Source organism: Belonocnema kinseyi, chromosome 2, assembly GCF_010883055.1.
Source record: "Belonocnema kinseyi isolate 2016_QV_RU_SX_M_011 chromosome 2, B_treatae_v1, whole genome shotgun sequence".
NCBI lineage: Eukaryota > Metazoa > Arthropoda > Insecta > Hymenoptera > Cynipidae > Belonocnema > Belonocnema kinseyi.
Window position 1 is genome coordinate 104,917,330 of NC_046658.1, and position 22,004 is coordinate 104,939,333.

General features: G+C 25.4%; 2 protein-coding genes across 2 annotated transcripts in view; one reads left to right on the forward strand and one right to left on the reverse strand.

Moving 5' to 3' along the window:
• Nucleotides 1-9,898, reverse strand: part of LOC117167163 (ATP-dependent RNA helicase abstrakt) — a 29,595-nt gene extending 19,697 nt beyond the window's left edge. The window contains exons 1-3 of the mRNA XM_033351889.1: nucleotides 9,768-9,898; nucleotides 5,911-6,181; nucleotides 591-936 (exon numbers count right to left, since the gene is read on the reverse strand). Coding sequence (XP_033207780.1) covers nucleotides 591-936; nucleotides 5,911-6,181; nucleotides 9,768-9,800 — 650 coding nt within the window. The 5' untranslated portion in view covers nucleotides 9,801-9,898. The remainder of the gene's footprint in view (nucleotides 1-590; nucleotides 937-5,910; nucleotides 6,182-9,767) is intronic.
• A 1,927-nt stretch (nucleotides 9,899-11,825) lies between these two features.
• LOC117167015 overlaps nucleotides 11,826-22,004 on the forward strand; it is a 105,159-nt gene continuing 94,980 nt past the window's right edge. Inside the window, exons 1-3 of the mRNA XM_033351564.1 lie at nucleotides 11,826-12,104; nucleotides 15,375-15,661; nucleotides 19,539-20,322. Coding sequence (XP_033207455.1) covers nucleotides 11,954-12,104; nucleotides 15,375-15,661; nucleotides 19,539-20,322 — 1,222 coding nt within the window. The 5' untranslated portion in view covers nucleotides 11,826-11,953. The remainder of the gene's footprint in view (nucleotides 12,105-15,374; nucleotides 15,662-19,538; nucleotides 20,323-22,004) is intronic.

A 22,004-nucleotide genomic window follows, 5' to 3' on the forward strand; every position in this document is an offset into this window, starting at 1 on the left:
ATAAATATATTTAACAAATATATTTATCAAATTGGTTGAATTTTCAACCAAGAAAGATTTTTCAATCCTGAAAGAAAACGAATTGAAACAACATTGTTGAATTTTCAAGTCAGAAAAAAGGAATTCTTAAAAAAAACAGTTAATTTTTCAACCAAAAATTATGAATTAAATTTTTTTGTTGGATTTTTAACAAAATAATTGAATTTTCAGGCAAAAGAGATAATTTGTATACCATAAATATAATAGGAAACGTAAAATGAATTTTCATCTAAAACAAATCAGCTTTAAAAGGAATAATTCAATTGTTAATAAAGAAAATTGTACTCAGAGATGAATTTTCCAAGAAAAAGAAGGAATTTTTCATTTTGCACATTTTCAACCACATTGTTGAATTTTCAAGCGAAAAAAAAAGAAATTTTCAACAATACAATTGAATTTCAACCGATAAGAATGAAGTTTCAATAAAACGGTTAAATTTTCAACAAAAAAATTTAATTTTTAACAAAAAAGATGAATTTACAGGATAGTATGATGTCTGTATAAATTACACTACAACAAAATGCATTAAAACAGTAAAATAAATTACTTACACTGTTGGAATGCCCTGAACTTGAATCGGGGTTGGATCGACGATGCGCTTTTGTTCCAAGCCACTTATAATTCCTTTGTGAAACTTCATAAGCTTAAAACTTTTCAAAGGCGGAGGCACATCTTCACCTTCTACTAGGATTCTGAGCTTTCTTCTGAGTTTTTCATGTTTTTCTTCAGCTATCTGTAATACAGTTCTGGGTGGTCGCCAACTCGTTTTTATTGGATCTTCATATTGAATACCTTTTGCTAATTCTGCTACTCCCATGAGAGCTTTATTCTCTGCTACACTTTCCAAAATTTTCTCTTCTTCCTTCAACTGCCTCTCTAAGGCGCTTTCTTTTTTAGCTGAAATATATTTTCAAGTTGTAAATAATGGTAAAATAAATGAGGGTAATCGAGAAACTTCATTTTCAAAATTCCCTGACTTTTCCCTCATTTTTATCTTGACTAATTTTTCATTTTCCCTGATTATCAATATTTAAAGGTCAAAATTCAAGTATTGTAATATTTTAAAAATATAATCTTTTATAAATTAAATAAAACAAATTTTAATTTATATTTATACATTTTTAATTTATTATTCTCAGAGCTGCTACATCATAATTTACTTTTAAAAAGTGAAGAAGTGACTTATATCTAACACAAAACGTGACAAAAAGTACTTTATGTGCATTATTAATTTTACTAGTTCTTTTGAATTTCAAAGAATTTATAAGAATTTCAGGCGAATTTTAACGAATTTAGGATAAATTCATAAGATTTTAAAACAATTCAAATTAAATTCACAAGAAATTTAACTAATTGGAAAAAACTTATAAATACCCAAAAAATTCTATTGGTTTCAGTAAAATTGGGGTGAATTAAGAAGAGTTTAAAGACAATGAGAACTCAAAAAAACCTAAGCTGGTAATAAATGGGGGGGGGGGGGGAATCAAGCCCTTTAGAATTTAAAACATTTTTGTCTAAAAGGGCATATGGGTAAGTTTTTAGTCGGTTACCATTTTATGAATCTTTTTGATAAGAAATTAATGTTTTGTTAAAAAAATTTATGTTTTTAGTTGGAAATTCAAGTTTCTGTTTCAGAGTTCTGAAATTTTCATTTATATTCGTCTTTTTACAAGTAAATTAATGTTTTTGTTTGAAAATTCTTCCTTTTTAGTTGAAAATTCAATTTTTTATCCAGAATCCTGATTCTGGTTAAAAATTCGTCTTTTTCGGTGTTAAATTAATATTTTTGTGTAAAAATTCATCTTTTTTAGTTGAAAATTCCACTTCTTGCTCCAGAATCCTTGAACTTAGTTAAAAATTCGTACTTTTTAGTAGCGAATTCATATTTTTGTTTAAAAATTCATCTTTTTTAGTTGAAAATTCAACTTTTTGGTTTAGAATTCTTGAATTTTATTAGAAATTCGTCTTTTTTGATAGTGAATTCATATTTTTGTTTAAAAATTAATCTATTTTAGTTAAAAATTCAACTTTGTAGTTTAGAATTCTTGAATTTTATTAGAATTTCGTCTTTTTGGGTAGTAGATTAATATTTTTATTTAAATATTTCTTTTTACTTAAAATTTCAACTTTGTGGTTTAGAATTCTTGAATTTTATTAGAAATTCATCTTTTTTGGTAGTAAATTAATATTTTTGTTGAAAAATTAATCTTTGAAGTTAAAAATTCAACTTTGTGGTTTAGAATTCTTGAATTTTATTAGAAATTTTTCTTTTTTGGTAATAAATTAATATTTTTATTTAAATATTCATCTTTTCCAGTTAAAAATTCAATTTTTACATTCTCATCATTTATGATTGAGAAATTATTAGAATTGTCCGAAATTTGACACCACAATTTTTCAACGGATCTCCACGCTTCGAGACCCCCTGAATCCGAAAATCAACTTTTTATGGTGGCGTCTGACTGTCTGTCCGTCCGGCTGTCCGACCGTCCGTCCGTAAACACGATAACTCTCGAAAAAATAAACGGATCTAATCCATCTTTGGCACATTTTTTTTAGCTCGAAAAAGAAAGAACGAGTTCGTTAACCAGCCATTTTTTAAGAAAATTCAAATAGTGAGCGCATTTTGAAATTTTCTTAAACCACTTTTTTTCTGAATTTGAAAATTCTATGCACGGATATTCATAGTATTAAAAAGAACAAACAATTTATCCTCATGACTTTTTTCGATAAAAAGAAAATTCTCAGAGTTATAGAATTTTCAAAATTGTTTAAATCAACCGAAAATCAACATTTTAAGCCAAAAAACGCACGATATAAAAAAAAGTCACGAGAAGAAAAACATTTCTTTTTGAAAGCCCTAAAAGATTGTCAAAACAAATTTTTGGAATTTGTTGCTTAAAAATACATCTTTTTTAGTAGGAAATTAAACCTTTTGGTTTATAATTCTTGAATTTTATTGGAAATTCATATTTTTGGTAGTAAATTCATCCTTTTTGTTTAAAAATTCATCTTTTTTAGTTAAAAATTCAACTTTTTGGTCTGGAATCCTTGATTTTTGTTAAAAATTTGTCTTTTTCGGTGGTAAATTAATATTTTTGTTTAAAAATGCATATTTTTTAGTTGAAAATTCAACTTTGTGGTTTAGAATTCTTGAATTTTATGATAAATTCATCTCAATGGTAGTAAATTAATTGTTTTATTTAAATATTCATCTTTTTTAGTTGAAAATTCCATTTTTTTTTTATAATTCTTGAATTTTATTGGAAACTCATCCTTTTTGAGAGTAAGCGAATCGCTTTGTTTAAAAATACATCTTTTTCAGTTGAAAATTAAACTTTTTTGCTTATAAATCTTGAATTTTATTGGAAATTCATCTTTTGGTAGTAAATTCGTATTTTTTAGTTGAAAATTCAACATTTTGGTTGAGAATTCTTACATTTTTTTAATACTTCTTTTTATGTAAAATTAATCTTTTCATTTAAAAATTCAACTTTTGGGTTGAGATATTTTGAATTTATATTAAATATTCGTCTTTTTTGGTAGTATAATAATATTTTTGTTTAAAAATTAATCTTTTTAGTAGAAAATTCCACTTTGTGGTTTAGAATTCTTGAATTTGATGCGAAATTCGTCTGTTTTGGTAAAAAATTAATATTTTTATTTAAATATTCATTTTTTTCAGTTTTATTAGAAATTCGTCCTTTTTGAGAGTAAACGAATTTTTTGTTGTTTAAAAAAACATCTTTTTTAGTTGAAAATTAAACTTTTTTGTTTAAATCTCTTGAATTTTATTGGAAATTCATCTTTTTTATTGTAAATTAATCTTTTTTAAATAAAAAATGCAACTTTTTGGTTGAGCATTCTTACATTTTTTTCGGTATAAAATTAATCTTTTCATTTAAAAATTCAACTTTTGGGTTGAGATATCTTTAATTTTTATAACAAATTCGTCTTTTTGGCTATAAAATAATCTTCTTGTTGAAAAATTCTTCCTTTTTGGTTGATGAATCTTGAATTTTTATTAAAAATTCGTCTTTTTAGCAGTAAATTAATCTTTTTGTTTAAAAATTCATCTTTTTTAGTTGAAAATTGAACGGTTTAGTATAGAGTTCTTGAATTATATTTGAAATTCGATTTTTTGGTAGAAAATTAATCTTTTTGTTCGAAAATTAATATTTTTTGTTAAAAATTTAACAACTAGGTTTTAAAGTTGAACTATTTTCTTAGAAATAAGAAAAATGTTTTCTTTCTTTCTTAAAAATTGAGATTTTTCGGTTACAAATTTAACAACAAAGTTTTAAAGTTAAACTATTTTCTAAGAAATAAGAAAAAGGTTTCTTTTTTTCATAAAAATTCAATTTTTTGGTTGAGAATTCTTTAATTTTTTTAAATTTCATTTTTTCATTAAAAAATTAATCTTTTTGTTCAAAAATTCCTTTTTTTGGTTAAAAATTTAAAAACTAGGTTTTAAAGTTGAACCACTTTCTTAAAAATGCATTTTTTGGTTGACGATTCCAAATTTTAGTTGTGAAATCATCACTTTGGTTGAAAATTGAACTGCTTTGCTGAAAATTCTTCTCTTTTTTTTGCAGAAAATTTACTATGGTAATTGAAAACTTACCTATTTTATGTTTGGTGAAAATAGTTATATTTTAAGTGAAAATTAAACTTTTTCTTAAAGTTGAACTGTTTTGTCAAAAATTCGTTTTTATTTAGTTTTTTGTTTGAAAACTAATCTAATTTAGTAGAAAATTCAACTTTTGGGTAAAGAGTTCTTGTATTTTGTTGGGAATTCGTCTTTTTTGGTATAAAATTAAATTTTTTTATCCAAATTTAATATTTTTTATTTGATAATTTAATTGTTTTGTATAGAAAATTCGTTTTTTTTTTAAATTCTTCAAAATATTTCAAATCCTTTGAAATCTTTTAAAATACCTTGAAATCTTTTGCAATCCCTTGACACTTTATAAAGCTCTAGAAAATTGTTTGGATTTAAAAAAAATACTCTATAATCCATTCTTTTAATCCTGTAAAAGCCCTTGAAATTACAGAAATAAAAAATTTCTTGGAAACTGTGAAAATAGCTTAAAATATGTGAAATCCTTTAAAATATTTTTAAATGCCCTATAATATTAAAAATCCTCTTAAATTCCTTCAAAATATAGAAATCAATTGAAAATTCCTTGGCATAATTCTAAATATCTTAAAATCTTTTAAATTCCTTAAAATCTTGAGTAATTTCATGAAATATTTTTACGAAATTTTAATTCTATAAAATCTCTCAATTCCTGTGAATAAATTCTTTAAAAACCTATTAGAATATTATTATAAAATCCCGGAAAGTCACATGAAATCTGCCGATAATTTCTTAATATTTGGAAAATTGATTAAATTGCCTTCACAACTTTTAAAATTATTCATATCAGCGGAAATGTCTTCGAATCTTAAAAAATATTCTAAACTCATGCAGGTTGTTTAAAATCGTTCCATATTTTCCCAGTTTGTAGGAAATTCTTTCAATCCCCATGGGTTTTTTTAATACCTTCAAATTACTAAAATCCCTGTAAATTCCTGGAATATTTGTAAATTAATGGGAAACGCTTCGGTATCACTTTAAATGCTCTAAAATATTTCAAATCCTTTGAAATCCCTTCAAATTACAGAAATCAAAATTTTCTTCGAATCTTCTAAAATACCCTAATATGTTTCAAAAGTATTCACAAAACATTCAGATATAGTTATAATTTCAAATTAAATAGCGTTAGACCCATAAATTAATTTATGGAAAAAGTTACTTAAATGTTAAAAAGTTATTGAAATAATAGAAAACATAAAAATTTAAAAAGAATTTTTTTATAAAATTGATACCTTCGGCTAATTTCTTTAACTCGGTGTGCTGATCGAGAAGGGATTTATTACATCGACGACCCCATGTTTGTCCACTGTCGTCTTCCTCTTCATCCCTTTCATTCTCGCTGCTACTTTTGCCACCAGCTGGATTTGAAGCTTCATTTTTGAGCTGCCCAAGTCTGCCAAGTTTCATGAGCTGTTGTTTTTGTCGTTCTTTCACAGGTACATATGGTACATAATTATCATCGGATTCTGAATCGCTATTTTCCTTAATATTCCGCCGATACCTCTGAAAAGCGATAGATTATATAATATGATCACAGAATTTATTTAATTTGTATGAATATATATGATTTATTTTTAAATTATACAGTGCAAACAAGTTTAATTTACATCGGACAGTCCAAAATAGTCTCGAAATAGAAGACAAAGGGTGATTTTTCACGATAATAAAACAATAATAAAAATTAGGATATGTTTTTAAATAAAATTAAAGTAAATAACAGGTTACATTTAAATTGAAACGCTTTAAATTCCTAAAATAACAAAAAAATACATTTTTAACAAAGCACTCAGACAAAAGATATTTATTTTCACATAAAAAAATAATGTTCTACAAAAAAAATTGAATTTAAACCTAAAAATGGGAACTTTCATCAAGACAGTTCATTTTGAAGCAAATAGTTGAATTTTCTAGCAAATCCAAAAAGACGGAATTTCTACAAAACTACTCAATTTCTAATCCAAAAAGACGAATTTTGTACAAAATAGTTGAATGTTTAAACAAACAAAAAAATGAATTTTCTACATCGCAATTTAATTTTATACAAAAGATGTTCATTTTCAATCATATAGTTGAATTTTCTACCAAAATAGTTGAATTTTCAACCCAAAAGTATGAACTTTTAGCAAAATAATAGTAGACTTTTTAAATGAAGACTCGTCTGAAATAACGTTGTATCAACATATATTTTGTTTCCATGGACGTCTATGTATATGAGTTTTTCTTTTAACTGTTTCTCTATTCCGCGGAAGCGCTGCGATTGAAAATTTACAAATTTAATTCGGAATGAAATGTCAAAATTGTCGACGTTATTTACTTCCATTTATTTCGCGTCTATCTCAATTAACCTCGCAATTCTACATATCTAAATATGATTTAGCATTTTTGAAGTATAAGAATAGAAAATTACGTTCGTTTAAGAGTGTCGCCAAAAAAATTCAAAGTTGAATTCGGAAAATTTCAATTAATAAAAATAAAAATAATTAGGTTAGATCATTTACAAACTTGGTACTACACATATTGTAAAAAATGAAAATATAATTGATCGTCCTTTTATTAAAAGAAAGGTAAGAAAAACACTTAATTATTCGTGTAATTGTAATTTAAAGTTTTATTTTCATTTTATTATAAAAATAATTTAAACAGTATTTTTTAGTACAATTTCTGATCATTATTTATCAATCATTTATTTATTTTATTATTTTTGAATATTATATTTGTTATTATCGGTTCTGGACGTTTTTCTCCAGCCTCACTAGCCCTTTTATTTTTTCCTGCGTGTCATTCTAATAAATTTAATTTTCTTTTTTTACCTTTGCTCAAAACTGTAATGTGAAAATTATAGAAAGGTAAATTTTCGAAGTATATAACCTTCACTATTTTGTTATTTTCCAATTCAATTTTCGAATTTTCGATCGCCGCGCTTCCGCGGAATAGAGAAAGTTAAAAGAAAAACTTATATAGAACTCCATGGATACAAAATATGTGTTGATACAACGTTATTTCGGCCGAAGCTTCAAATAAAGAGTGGAATTTTCAACCAACAAAGATGAATTTTCAAGATGAGTTTTATACAGTTGAGTTGTAAACAAAAAAGTATATTTTAAACCAACAAAGATAACATTCTTACAAAACAAGATTAGTTTTCTACCCAAAAAGACGAATGTTCCACAAAACAGTAAAAATATAGACCAAAAAAAAAGACTTTTTAAGATAATATTGGAATTTTTATCAAAATAATTAAATTTTAAACAAATAATTGAATTTTTAACCAAATATGTCAATTTTCAGTCTGCAAAAAAAACGAGTTTTCAACTAAATGTGGAACTTTCGAAGAAAAAAGGTTCAACTTCAACCAAAACCAGTTGCATTAATGAACAGAGTTGAATATTCAATTCAAATAGGAGAATTTTTAATAAGAAACTTGAATTTTTAACAAAACAGTTTCTTTTCAACAAAGAAAGAGGAACTTTTAACCAAAAAGATGTCATTCCTGTCAAAAAATATGAATTTTCAATAAGAAACTACGGGTTTTCTATCCAAAAAGACGAATGTCCAACAAATAAGTTAAATTTTCTTTAAAAAAATATAACTTTTTAAAAAAATAGTTGAATTTTTAATATAATAGTTGGAATTTCCAAATTAAACTGCAGATTAAACTTCGAAGAAAAATAGTTATTTTTTCGAAAAAAATGGTTTAATTTTTAAATAAAAAAGACGATTTTTATCGGACAATTGAATTTTTAAAAATACTGTTTATTTTTAACAAATAAAGATGAGTTATCAAACAAAAAGATCAATTTTTAATAAAAAAAAGAACGAAATTTTTATCCAAACAGACCAAGGTTCAACAAAATAGATGAAATTTTCTACACAAAATAATCGAATTTTAAACAAAACAATTACATTTTTTAACAAATAACTCAATTTTTAACCAAACAGTGGGAATTTCCAGCCTGAAAAAATGAATTTTCAACCAAATGGCCCAATTTTCAAGCAAAAAGATTAAACTTTAACGAAAAACAGTTGTTTTTCGAAAAAAAAACAATTAATTTTTAATTCAAAAAGACGCATTTCCTATAAGGGAGCTGAATTTTTAACAAAATAATTTATTTTCAAAAAATGAAGATGAATCATCAAACAAAAAGATAAATTTTTTTAAACAAAAAATGATGTCGCTAAAAAGATCAATGTTCAACAAAGTAGTGGAATTTTCTACAAAAAGGTGACTTTTTAAAAAAATAGTAGAATTTTAAACAAACCACTTAAATTTCCAGCAAATAACTAAATTTTCAACCAAATAGTTTAACTTCAGCCTGCAAAAATGAATTTTCAACCAAATGATCATTTGCAAAGGAAAGAAATAAAACTGTAACCAAAAGCAGTTGCATTTCCAAACAATAGTTGAATTTTCGTTTAAAAAAAAAATCATTTTTTATAAAACAGTTGAATTTAAAAAAAATAGTTTATTTTCAACCATAAAGATGGCATTTCTACCTAAAATATAGAATTTTAATAAAAACCGACGAACTTTCTATCCAAAAACACGAATGCTTAACAAAACGACTAGATTTTTTACCAAAAAAGATGAATTTTTAGCAAAATAGTAGATTTTTCATAAAAGCACTTCAATGTTCATCCATATAGTAGAATTTGTAACCAAAATAGATAAATTCTGAACAAAAATTAGAATAGTACTTTTCAATTTTCTTATTGAGTTCTATTAATTCAGTTTGAATTTAAGCAAAAAACGAGAAAAGGAAGAATTTTCTTGAAAACAGGGAAAAAAGAATTCGTTAAAAAAGAATCTCCTATATTTTTGTTAAACTTCGAAAAAAGAAAGATGTCCAAATAATTTATACTATTCGTAATTTTGAATTGAAAGGATTATATATCTTTGTACAGAACTATAGATATTTAAAATTACATGAATTTTAATGCATTATCTGCTAAAAAAATTAACTTTAAGTTTAACACATAAGATAAGCAAATTATTTTCGTTTAATTCAATTAGCACTTCAATGTGAAAATAAACACTTGAGTTTTTTTAACAATATTATGTCCAAAAAAATTATTTTTAATAATTACGAACCTTTATAGGAGGTGGGTCATTTCCTTGACTCATTTTTTAATATTCTTGTTACTTGCTTATTTAGTTTTTACTTCTTAAAATCCCGTAAATAAATAATGACTTCTGAAATCGTTTCCCAACGTCAACAACACATGAGTTTGACATTTGAAGGTTATGTTATGATATCGAATCGAACATCCTACTAATGCCTTCGATACTCGAAAGTTTCACATTTGAGAAATGATTCAAACTTCCAAATTCTTTAATATGAATGCTTTCAATATAAAATACTTTTTCCGACTACAACTCGATCAATTTCACAGATTTAATCAGTATGAATATAGTTTCTGTTGCTATTAAAAACTTTAACAATAAAATATTACATAAAACGTATTTTTATCATTCACATTTATTTTTAATTATATTACAGCTTTTGATACAAACCATACCGAAATATTTTATGAAGCACCTTAAAAGAGTAAAAATAAAAAATGTTATTTCTAGAAAATTGCTCATTGATTTTTCTATACAATATAGCCTTTATTCAACCAATTCTAATCAGGATTCAACATATCGTATATTCTGTTTTTAAGACCTTTTGAGGAAAAAATGACGTCCTGTTTACATTTTATATTTTATTAAAAATTATAATCGTTTGAGTATAGCTAAAATTATTCAAAAAAAACTCATGATGATTACTTATTTAAATTTCGCGGTAAAAAGTTCTTCATAAAAATTAGAAAAGGCGCTGCATTTAAATTAAAAAAAAAGAAGTCAATATGATAGAAAACATATTTCTCACATTGAGCAATACATAATTAAAACTAAATATAAGTTTACTTCACTGTAGAGTTTTTAAGTTAAGAATATATGTTTTCATTATGATATATATTTGTTTAAAAAATAATACCTTCGTTCGAATTTAAATACTGAGCATATTCTCGCGAGAACTTTTGCTCAACATAAATTTTTGGGCGTTTACGAACTCTAAACATTGTTTTGTTTAAAACTAATTAAATTATGCAATTTTCAGTCTTAAAATTGGTACGTATGTAATATGATTATTAGGGTCCCTTTTCAGTTTGTTTATTTATTAATAAAGATAACGAATTTTGTGCATATATCAATTTTGCAAATGAAAATTTACAAAGAAGTAATTTTATTTTATAATAAAAATGATTTCTAACTGTTTCCAAACATTACTGATAAAAGAAAATACTGTGATTTTTCAACTTTTTAACATTTTTAAAAAGATAAGTAAAGTTAATAATAATAATTTTGAAAGATTTGAGATTGCATATTTTAAAGATTTCTGGTAACAATTTAAATTTGTTAGGTTTTATTTCCAAAGATTAAATTTAAGTTTTGAATAATGCAAATTTTATCGAAAAGAAGTTAAAGCTTTTTAGACAACTTTTTTATTTTGCAGGATTTTAAAGAATTTTAGGAAAATGAAATTTTCAAGTTTCGAAAAAAAGAATTTGAAGAAATTTGAAATATTTTAAGAGAATGAAAAATTTGTATTATATTCCCAGAAAGATTAAAAATATTTTTACAGTACGATCGCGCTTCGTGCTATTCGAATAATCCGAAAATCAGAACACCGATACAAAATCAATACATATATCCTGATAAATCAGGACGTCTAGTCACCAGAACTTCGAGACTTAAAATTTAGAAAGTTTTAAAGAATTTTCAATTCTTTTCAAAAATTTAAAAAAAACTATACATACTGAATTGCTTTAAAAATTAATAAAAGTTTAGTTTTTATTCTGCGGTTTACTTATTTCATCTTTTGTAAATTTAAAAAACAGAAAGTGGAAGCTCCATTTTTGAAATGCCTTCAAAAACACTTATTTTTCTATTTAAAAAATAAATCGCACCATTTTCATCTCTGATATTGAAACGAATTATAATGCCATCGTCCCTCCTTCCAAGACTCCTTCCTGATCCGGATGTCCATAAAGGAAACAAAGAAGCATGTGCAAAACATGGGCCTTGACATTTATTTGTAGGTTATGTTATGATATCGTATCGAAGTTCTCGCCTCGCAAATGTTTCCGATACTCGACAAGTTCACGCAAGGCAACACATAACCTCAAAAAAGTTCGTCTGTCGTCGAATTTTTCGAGCATTGAGTAAAAGTTTCGAAACTTTTGTATAGTTTTATTCATTTTTGTTGGTAAACGTAGGTAAACGTTGTAAAAATGTCATATAGAAAAGAAATAGAGGAAATGAAAGTAATGAAACCTCAAATTGAAAGAGCTGTACACAAGTTCCTCGGCTTCGGGGAACCTTCGATTGTCAACACTGCTGTCAATTGTATTAATTCTGGATTTGATAAACGCAAAACGGCAGGTCAGTTAGATCATAATTCTGTATTTAAAAATTCCATCACTTTTTTCTTTTTCATAAAAAACATTTTTTTTATTCCACTTATACATAATGCTTGCATGTCCCTAGAAAAGCATATATAATTATAGTCCTTTCATCATGACTAAAATTATTTTCAGTATTCAAATATTGTTCATGTAATCAAAAAATTTATTCAATACAAAAAATAACAGTGCAGGCCTCGGACTCTCCTAACTATTGACACTATTTGACACCTTTTGGAGCCATGACACTATTTTGCTACTATTTCAAAAAATATGACATTGGATCCTATTTTCTCACCATTTCTTTATTTTCTTAAACAATATTTTTGCTCTTCTCTAATTGTCTACTAATTTAATTGTATTGTTAAAAGTTATATTTTTGATTAATAAGTTATCTTTTTCTAATCGTAGAAAATTGAAGTGTTTTGTTGAATATTCATCTTTTGGATAGGAAGTTCGTCTTTTTTATCAACATTTTTTCTTTTTAATGTGTATTGCATTTTTAGTTTTTGGAAGTAATATGGTTTGTTAAAAATTCAAACTGCCTGATAAAAAAATGCGTCTTTTTGAATTGATAATTTAACTGTTCGTTTAAAAATTCAATTTTTTTTGGTTGAAGTTCAATATTTTTCGTTTGCAAATTCGACTATGTGGTTGGACGTTCATTTTTGCAGGCTGGAAATTAAACTATTTGGTTGAAAATCCAGTTATTTGCTGGAAATTTTATTGTTTTATTAAAACTTTGACTATTTTTTTTAAATGTAATATTTTTTAAAGAAAATTCAACTGTTTTGTTGCACATTAATTTTTTTTTATTTAAAGTTTTTTGGTTGAAATTTAATATTTTTCGTCTGAAAATTCGACCTGGTGGTTGAAAATTTATTTTGGCAGACTGTAAATTCAACTTTTTGTAAAAAAATGTAATGATTTGGTTAAAAAGTCTTCTTTTTTGATAGAAAATTCAACTTTTTTGTTGAAGATTCTTCTTTTTTGGGGAGAAAGGTCATCGTATTTTATTAGAAATTTATATTTTGATAGGAATGCCATTTTCCGTTTTAAAATTTCATCTCTTTTGGGTAAGAATAAACTGTTTTGTTTAAAATTCAACTGTCGTATAAAAAAGCGTCATTTTGGAATAAAAATCAAACTGTTTTTGGTTACGGATTTTTTTATTTTTTTAAATTCGACTATTTGATTGAAAATTTATTTTTCTAGGATACAAATTCAACCATTTGGTTAAAAATGTACTTATTTATTGATAATATAATTATTCTGTTAAAAATGTAACTCTTTGGTTGAAAACTTACCTGATTAGGGGCCGTCTAAAATGTTAATTTTTCAAGCCTCAAAGATAAGCTTACAATAAAACAGCGGAATTTTGAACCAAGAAGTTAAATTTTCAAACAAAAATATGAATTTCGACTGAGGAAATTAATTTTGTATCAAAAGAAGATGAATTCTCAACACATTACTTAAATTTTCAACCAAACAGTTGGATTTTTCATTTAGAACATATATTTTTTTACAAAAAAATGGAATAGTTGAATTTTCATTTTAAAAAATAATAATTTTCAATAAAAAGTAAACGAATTTTTTACAAAACAGTAACATTTCTTACCAAATTATTAAATTTTGATGCCAAACAGAAGAATTTTCCAGACCACAGTTGAATTTTCAACTTAAAGATACTGATTTATCTCATAAATTTAATAATAATTGATATTTAAATACAACAAATGTTTTATTTTTAAATAAAAAATAGTAGAATATAGTTAAAAACCACATGTGTGGTTGAATTTTATAGCAAATTTTGGAGTTTTCAATTCAAAAATACGAATTTTCTATAAAACAGTTGAATGTTGAACTAAATATTTAAATTTTCAGTTTAAAAAAGTTAATTTTTAACCAAAAGAAACACGAATTTTAAACTAAAATATGAATCTTCAACCAAAATTTGGAACCTAAAAGATGAATTTTCAACGACAAAATGTTGTAGTTCACATGTCAACAAAAAAAGATTTTAATTTAAAATATAAAAGTGTTAGGTTCCACCAACGAAGCCGAATTGTTAAAAAAATATTGATTTTCTGCAATGTCGATTTTTCAACAAAATGAATAAATTTCCAATCAAATTGTTAAATTTTTTACCAAATTGTTTCATTTGTAATTGACAAATACGAATTTCTACAAAACATTTGAATTTAAAACAAAAAACTATTATCAGCCGAAAATATGAATTTTGGGCTAAGAAGAATAATTTGATGCAAAAAAATATTAATTCTCAACAAATTACATAAATTGAATGTTATATCAAATTATGGAATTTTCAAGCCAAAAAGACCAACTCTCTATAAAATATTTTAAATTTCAAGACAAAATTTTAATTTTCAATGTAAAACATTAATTTTTAACCAAATGAATATAATTTTACTAAGTATGTATTCTGTTAAAAATTCCACTAAATTCTTGAAAATTTGACTATTTTTTTAAAAAGTCATATTTTTTCCAAAATAAGATTGTTTTGTTGCATATTCCTCTATTTGGACAGACAATTCGTCCTTTTGGAGTGTAAATTCATCTTTTTCTGCCGAAAATAGAACTGTCGCAAAAAATTCAATCATAAGTTTGAAAATTCAACTGTTTTTGTTGATGTTTAATCTTTTTTCTTTTAAAATTCAACCATTTAGGTTAAAAATTTAACAATTGCGTTAAAAATTTAACTATTTTGTTAAAAGTCATCTTTTTGTCGAAAATCCAACTATCTTTTTTAGAATTCATTATTTTGGATTGAAAATTCATCTTTTATGCTCATAATAAATAGATTAAAAAAATATATATATTTAAATTTAAACTTGTTTTATTCCGTGTAAAAGATATTCTATATTAAAAATATTAAAAGATTTAAATGGCTTTCTTTGAATATTAATGGACAGGGAAAATGAAAAATGTGATTTCGTCATAACTTGAAAGTACCTAAAAAATAACTGAAAAAAGGATTATTTTTCTTTCCCATAACAAATTAATTAAACGATATTCTATGATACACATTAATGGATTTAGCATAACCAGTATTTATTACATTTTTATCATTAATTTGTTCCACTTTTTAAAAAAATCTTTGTTTTTGCTATTTTGTTTTTCCTACTGGCGTTTTTATTGATTCTGTTCAAATTGAATCATTAAAAACTCAATTCAAAATTTAAAACAAATATAGTTTTTACCTAAAATTATTTGTAATTTGTATTTTCAGACAAGCTTTCGGCGCTTTTGGACGAGAGGAAGGCTATAAAATTAACCGAAAAAATATTTATCATATATGACGACGCCAAAGCTAAACAAAGAAGCAAAAAGCGGTCACACTCTGACAGTAAAGATAAGGAAAAAGATGTAAAAAAAGCTAAAATTAAGGAAGATGGACATAAGAATGACAAAAATGATAAAAGTGATAGAAATGACAGAAGTGACAGAATTGATAGGAATGAAAAAAAGGATAAAAAAGAGAAAAAGGATAAAACTGATGATCGCGCCTCTGATCAGGTATATATTTTCACAATTTTTTTTATCTTAAATGTAAATGCTTTCTTTTTCATAATTATCTATAGAATGTATCTAAATTTTAATTATATTTTTAGTAATTATAAGGAAAGTATTGCTATATTTAGGTGAAATTTGTTGCTGAAACAAAAATGATCTCCAAAAATCAGAGATAGATATTAATTCGCAAAATCTTTGATAATTATTTATGTAGTGAGAATTCAGGCGCTGAATTCAAAAATCATGTTTCCCATTCAAGAACTCTAAACATATCTTTTTGTAGATTTTTGTAGCATCTGCTTTAAGAAAATTCCCTGATATTAAAAATAATCAGGAAAAAATCAGGGAAAGTCAGGGATTTTGAGAAAAATTACAAAATTCAGAGAATTTCTGTCCAAAGTCACTTTTCGTCACTTTCTTTTTCTAATCACTTTTTGAAAGATAAATTCACTACGGACACTTTTTTGAATGAAAATATCACTTTAGTCACTTTTCTTTTAAAACAATTAAATTTTTCATTTCAATACTTGGAAAGGATTTCTAAAGATTTTCCAGTATTTATGGTATTTTTTAAAATCGCATGGAATTTTTAAGAGCTTTTAAAACGTTAAAAAGTATTTAAAATGTTTTCGGGTGTTCTAAAAGATTCCGATGAATTTTTAAATATTGTAAATTATTTGAATGGATTTAACAGAATTAAAAATATTTCAGGATATTTTAGAAGATTTCAAGGGATTTTATTACATTTTTGAGGATTGTAGTGCTTTTAAGGGACTTTAACGCTCTCAAAGTACTTTAATAAATTTTCCAGGATTTCAGGGAATATCAGATTTAATGTAATTTCACGGGGTTTTTAAATTTTGATTTGATACCAAATAATTCATTCACAAAAATTGAGAAAGAGTAGGATATTTGTGATAATTACAAGGAATTTTCAAGAGTTTTAATAATAGCACGGTATTTTTAAATATTTTGCGTTATTTGAAATATTTTAGAGTATTTTTAATAGATTTCAATAGTTGGGGTTTTTAATAGTTTTTAAAGTACTTTCAAGAGATGAAAGAAATGTCCAAGGATTTGAAATATTTTAGGATATTTTAAATGATTTCAAGGCATTTTCGAGAGATGTAAAACATTCAAAGGGATTTCCAAAGATTTCAGTGATTTTAAGGGATTTTGAAAGATTTCGCAGTATTTTAATAAGTTTTTTTATTTCAAAGAATTTATTGACCAAAATTAGGTAATTTCATTGAATTTCAAATATTTAATTTTATTTCGAAATATTTGAAAAAAATTAAAAGATTTTATCATACTTCAGAAGATTGCAAGGAATTTTCAATTTATTTCGACAGATTGAAGGGATTTCAAAGAATTTAAAAAATATCAAGGAATTTTTAATGGATTTCCGTAATACAATGGAATTCCAAATGATTTGAAACAATTGTCGCTATTTTAAAAGTTTCTGAAGCATTTTCAAGATATTAACAAAATTTAAAGAGTTTGAAATATTTTTGGGAATTTTAAAAGAAATCAAGGAATTTTTAACGGATTTTAATAATTTAAAAGGATGTCAAACCATTTGAAACGTTTTAGTATATTTCAAGGCATTTTCAAGAGATTAAAAAAATTCAAGGGATTTCCGAGAATTTCAGCGATTTCAAGAATTTTCAAAAGCTCTCAAGACATTTAGTATTAATTAATTTTAATGTTAATCATATTTTAGTCTATTTCAAAAAATCTATTCACGGAAAGTGATGGATTTTATAGAATTTCAATGATTTTAAAAGATTTTTGAATGTTTTTTTTTGCAATTAATTTAGAATTCACTCCGAATTCTTTTGAGTTCTTTGGAATTATCTTAAATTTTTTAATAATTATTTTAAATTCTGCTCAATATAATGGATTTTCAAAGTTGTTGTTACATTATTCCTGAAATCAATAGAAATTGGGAGCGTTAGCATATTACGTAACATTAAAAAAGGGGGTGGGGGTATTTTGACCCGGGTACGTAACATTTTTAATTTATGAATGTTCTGCGCCATTAACTTTACAAATCAAAATTTCTAAATCTATAATTATACTTCATCATTAAATTTATTTCTAAATTTTTCTGCACATTATTAATGAAAGAAAAAATATAAATTATGGGCAGAAACTTATTTTGAAGAATTCTAAAAAACATTAGAAGCTTTTTAATAATTATGAAAGATTTGAGGAGATTAAATTACATTCAAGATTTCTGGGAAACTTTTTAATGGTTAAACTGGTAAACTGGTTTTTGCAAGGTGTCAAGAAAATGAAAAAAATGATCTTAAGGCTCATGAGAAAATTGTAAATGATTATTTTGTTATTAACTCTAAAAGAAAATTTTTTTAACTATTTTCTAAAATTTGTATAAAGAGAATTTTAGAAGAAATTTGAATGAGTTTAAGAGAAATTCAGAAGTTTTGAAACGAATAAAAAATAGTAAAAACTTGTAAATATTTGTTTTTAATTTGTAAGGTTTCACAAACATGAAAACAAATTTTTAGGTTCCTAGAAAAAATTTAATTAATTTTTTATTTCGAAAAATGAATTTTAAGAGATTATTTAAAAACGTTTCAAAACACTTCAAAATATTTCAAAAATGAGCAAAGAAGAATCTGTATGATTTTCAGGCATTTTTTTTTTATTTTGCAAAATTTAAAAAAAAAAGTTAGAAAAAATTTGTTTCATTTTGAATGGTTTGAGGGCTTAGAAGGCTTGTAAAGATTAAAAACAGAATTTTCTGAAGATTCGTGAGAAAATTTTAAATGATTTTTCATTTTGAAAAATGAAATTTAAGAGAAATTTAAAAAATATTTCTTCATTACTTTGATTAAAAACACATCTCTATGGCTAAAAATTCAACTTTTCTGTTGAAAAATTCGTGTTTTTTTTTATTGAAAATTATTTTTTTTACAGAAAATTTAACTATACCATTTTTGTTTAAATTTATTTTTTGTTGAAAATGAAGAAGTTTAGTAGGAAATTTATGTATTTTTTTGAAAATTGGTCTTTTTGGTAGAAAATTGAACTGTTTTATTGTTAGTTCAAAATTAATCTTTACCAGTGGAAAATTCTACTATTTGGTAAAAAAAATAAGGTTATCAAAATACGTACTTTAAGGGGTGAATCCCATGTAACAGCCTGAAAATTAGAGTATTTATTGTGATTTTTTTTAGGGGAAAGAAAATTTATTTCAACCTGAAAGATCAATAATATTTTGATTTATAAAGGCGTATGTACGAATTCGATATATCAATTTGTCCGATTTCGAGCTTCTCACACGTGAGTCTAAAATAAACAAATCAAAATGTTTTTTAAACTTTAGATCCTTAGTTACTCGGTAAACCAAAAACATGTCGAAAAATATTAATATTTCACAAAATGGCGGCCATTTGAGAAAAAAATTTGTTTTTACCCAAAAATTTGCTCCAATTTGTTTTTAAAAAAATTGTGGAAACAATTTTATTTTCAATTTCGAGTATTTCACTGACAAATGAAACATTTCAGCAATCTGTATACGCAAGTTCAAGTCGATCGGTCAAATATTTTTTGAGCTATTAGTCGGGCAATTGAGAACTACGCAAGAAAAAGTGTCCAGTAATTAAATTATTGAATATTTCCTCTTACTATAAAAAAACTATAACATTTTATTATTCAGTTGTATTAAAAAAAAAGCTATTTGCCATTTGGTAAATTTTAATTTTCTCATAACTCGGATCCGAACAGATCGCGCACTCTAGTTTATAAAAAATTCTCTTTTAAAAATGTTACAAAAATTAGTCGTGGAAAAGTCAGGGAATTTCGGAAATGAATTTTTGCGCCCATCCTGTAATAACCCTCTTTTTCTCTGCAGATAACACAAATGATGAGAAACGCTAAGAGGGAAATCTCAGAACGACAAAAAGTATTGGACGCTATTAAAAAGGATGACGTTCTTCCACCTGTGAGACCCTCTTTTAGAGCCCCAGAGACATTGCAATCGGTCAGCAGCATGTTCAATCACGGCTTACTTACCAAATCTGACTCAGAAACAGCTCGAAAGATTGCCCTTTTAAACAATAGTATTGTAAGTAAACTGAATTCGGGTTTGCTAGCCAGCATAATGGCAACCAAGCCCACTCCTCTCATTCTCGACGAATCCGGTAAAACGGTGGACGTCACCGGAAAAGAGATTCAACTCACCCAGCCTGTGCCGACTCTGAAGGCCAACATTCGAGCGAAGAGGCGGGATTTATTTAAAACGCAGATGCAAGAGTCAAAACCGGAAGAAATACAAGAATCGACATTTTTTGATTCAAGGATTGGTGTGAAGCCTGCGATTCGTCTCAAGCGAGCGCTGAAATTTCACGATCCGGGAAAGTTTCAGCAGCTTGCTCACAAGATTCGCATGAAGGCACAACTTGAAAAACTGCAAAACGAAATCAGTCAAATTGCGAGAAAAACGGGTATTAGTTCCGCGACGAAATTGGCATTGATTGCTCCAAAGACAGAGGCTTTAAATGAGGATGTTCCCAATATGGAGTGGTGGGATTCTGTTATTCTCGTTGCTGGATATCCCAGCGAAGAAGACCTATCGGCGATTAAGATTTCCACTATTACAAATCTAGTTGAACATCCGTTTCAAATACGATCACCGAGTGAGTTTTTAAACATTTCCTTTTCCCTCTCCTTCTTCGTGGCAGATTATCACAAATCATTGCATTATTTTATAGAATTCCTGAACACAAGAATGATCAAAATGTAAGAAACTTAAATTTGATTTAAATCCAAATTAAAAATCCTATTTAACGTCCAATAATCAAATTGATGCAAACTTCTGTTAAAAACAAGAATCCAACGACCAAATTTGGACCACAACGAATTAACAAAAACAAAAAATTCTATTGTAATCTGAAAAAAAGGAGAAAAAAATTTCATTTTGAATATTATTTTATTGTAATTGGATGATAATAAAAATAAAAAAGACGAAAGAAAGGAAAAGAGAAGTAAGGGGATGTGTTTGGCTGCCTTCTCATTTTTCTTTCCTCTTTTTTTATTTTTGTCCGAAAAATTTTTTTATATGTATTTTTTTCTTCTTTTTTTCAGATTACAATAGAATTCTTTATTTTTGTTTATTCGTTGTGGTCCAAAATTGGTCATTGGATTCTTGTTTTTAACAGGAGTTTGCACCAATAAGAATGATTTTTATTTCTTTTGTCTTTTTTTTTTTATTATTATTAAATCACATTACAAAACAAAAACCTTTGTAAATAATATTCACGAAGGCTTCGATACTCATACAACACCGTTGTCAAAGAAATCGCCGTGAATTTATTTTTTGACCGGGAGTTTTACAAATTAAAAAAAATCCGTCCAACTTAAATTTCAACCGTTTTTTAAATAATTAGATTGTGACCTTTTTCAATTATGATAGCATTTAGTTTAGAATGCGTATTTGAATTGAAATAATTTCAAAATGCAGTTTTAAAGACTTAATCAATTAAAAAGTAGAACCGTTTAAAATCGAAGATTTTTGATAAAACACATTTTTAGTTGATCAACTGTGTATATAAATTAAATTATGATTTTTAAATTTGAATTGCACTCTAAATTTTTAAAAATAAATAATAATTGATTGTAAAAAGCGACTCGGCATCATTTCACAATTTTATAACTTCCAGATTTTAGCATTAAACTTTAAACTATTTTTAATTTTAAAATAACTTTTAAATAATATATTTATGATTAAAAGCTTTTATTAAATTTCAGTCTAAAATACTCCATTCTTAAACCAGATAATTTAAAATTCTTTCAATTAAAAAAAAGAACAGTTACTTAATATTTAGAAATATCTGATTGTAAATTTAAAATCAGTAATTATAATTAAAATACTCAAAACGGAACAAAAAAGCTAAACTTTGAAAATCACAATTTTAATTGTCCTATTTAAAAAAAATTAATTTGTAAGTCAACTTCTTAAATTTTGATGTATAAATGACAACTAAACACCTATTATTCTTGAAAAAAATCGAGTAAGTTGAAGAAATATTTAGAAGTTTTGAAAAAATTCAAAATTAATTACAATTTTGAAATGATTTCAAATAATCTTGAAACAGGGAATGTTAAAATTTAAATAAATCCCGAGCTGGAACACGGAATTTTTTATTAGAATGAATTCTAATTCTATGTTGAAACGGGACATTTTCGAGAAAAATTAAAATTATGAATTGGAACAGGGAAGGGGGAGGGTCGGTAAGGCCGGTGTTTGGCCTAATTTATTTTTGGACCAAAAAATCTGAAAAAATCATGGTAGTATCTTATAAGTATCCCGAGTCGATTG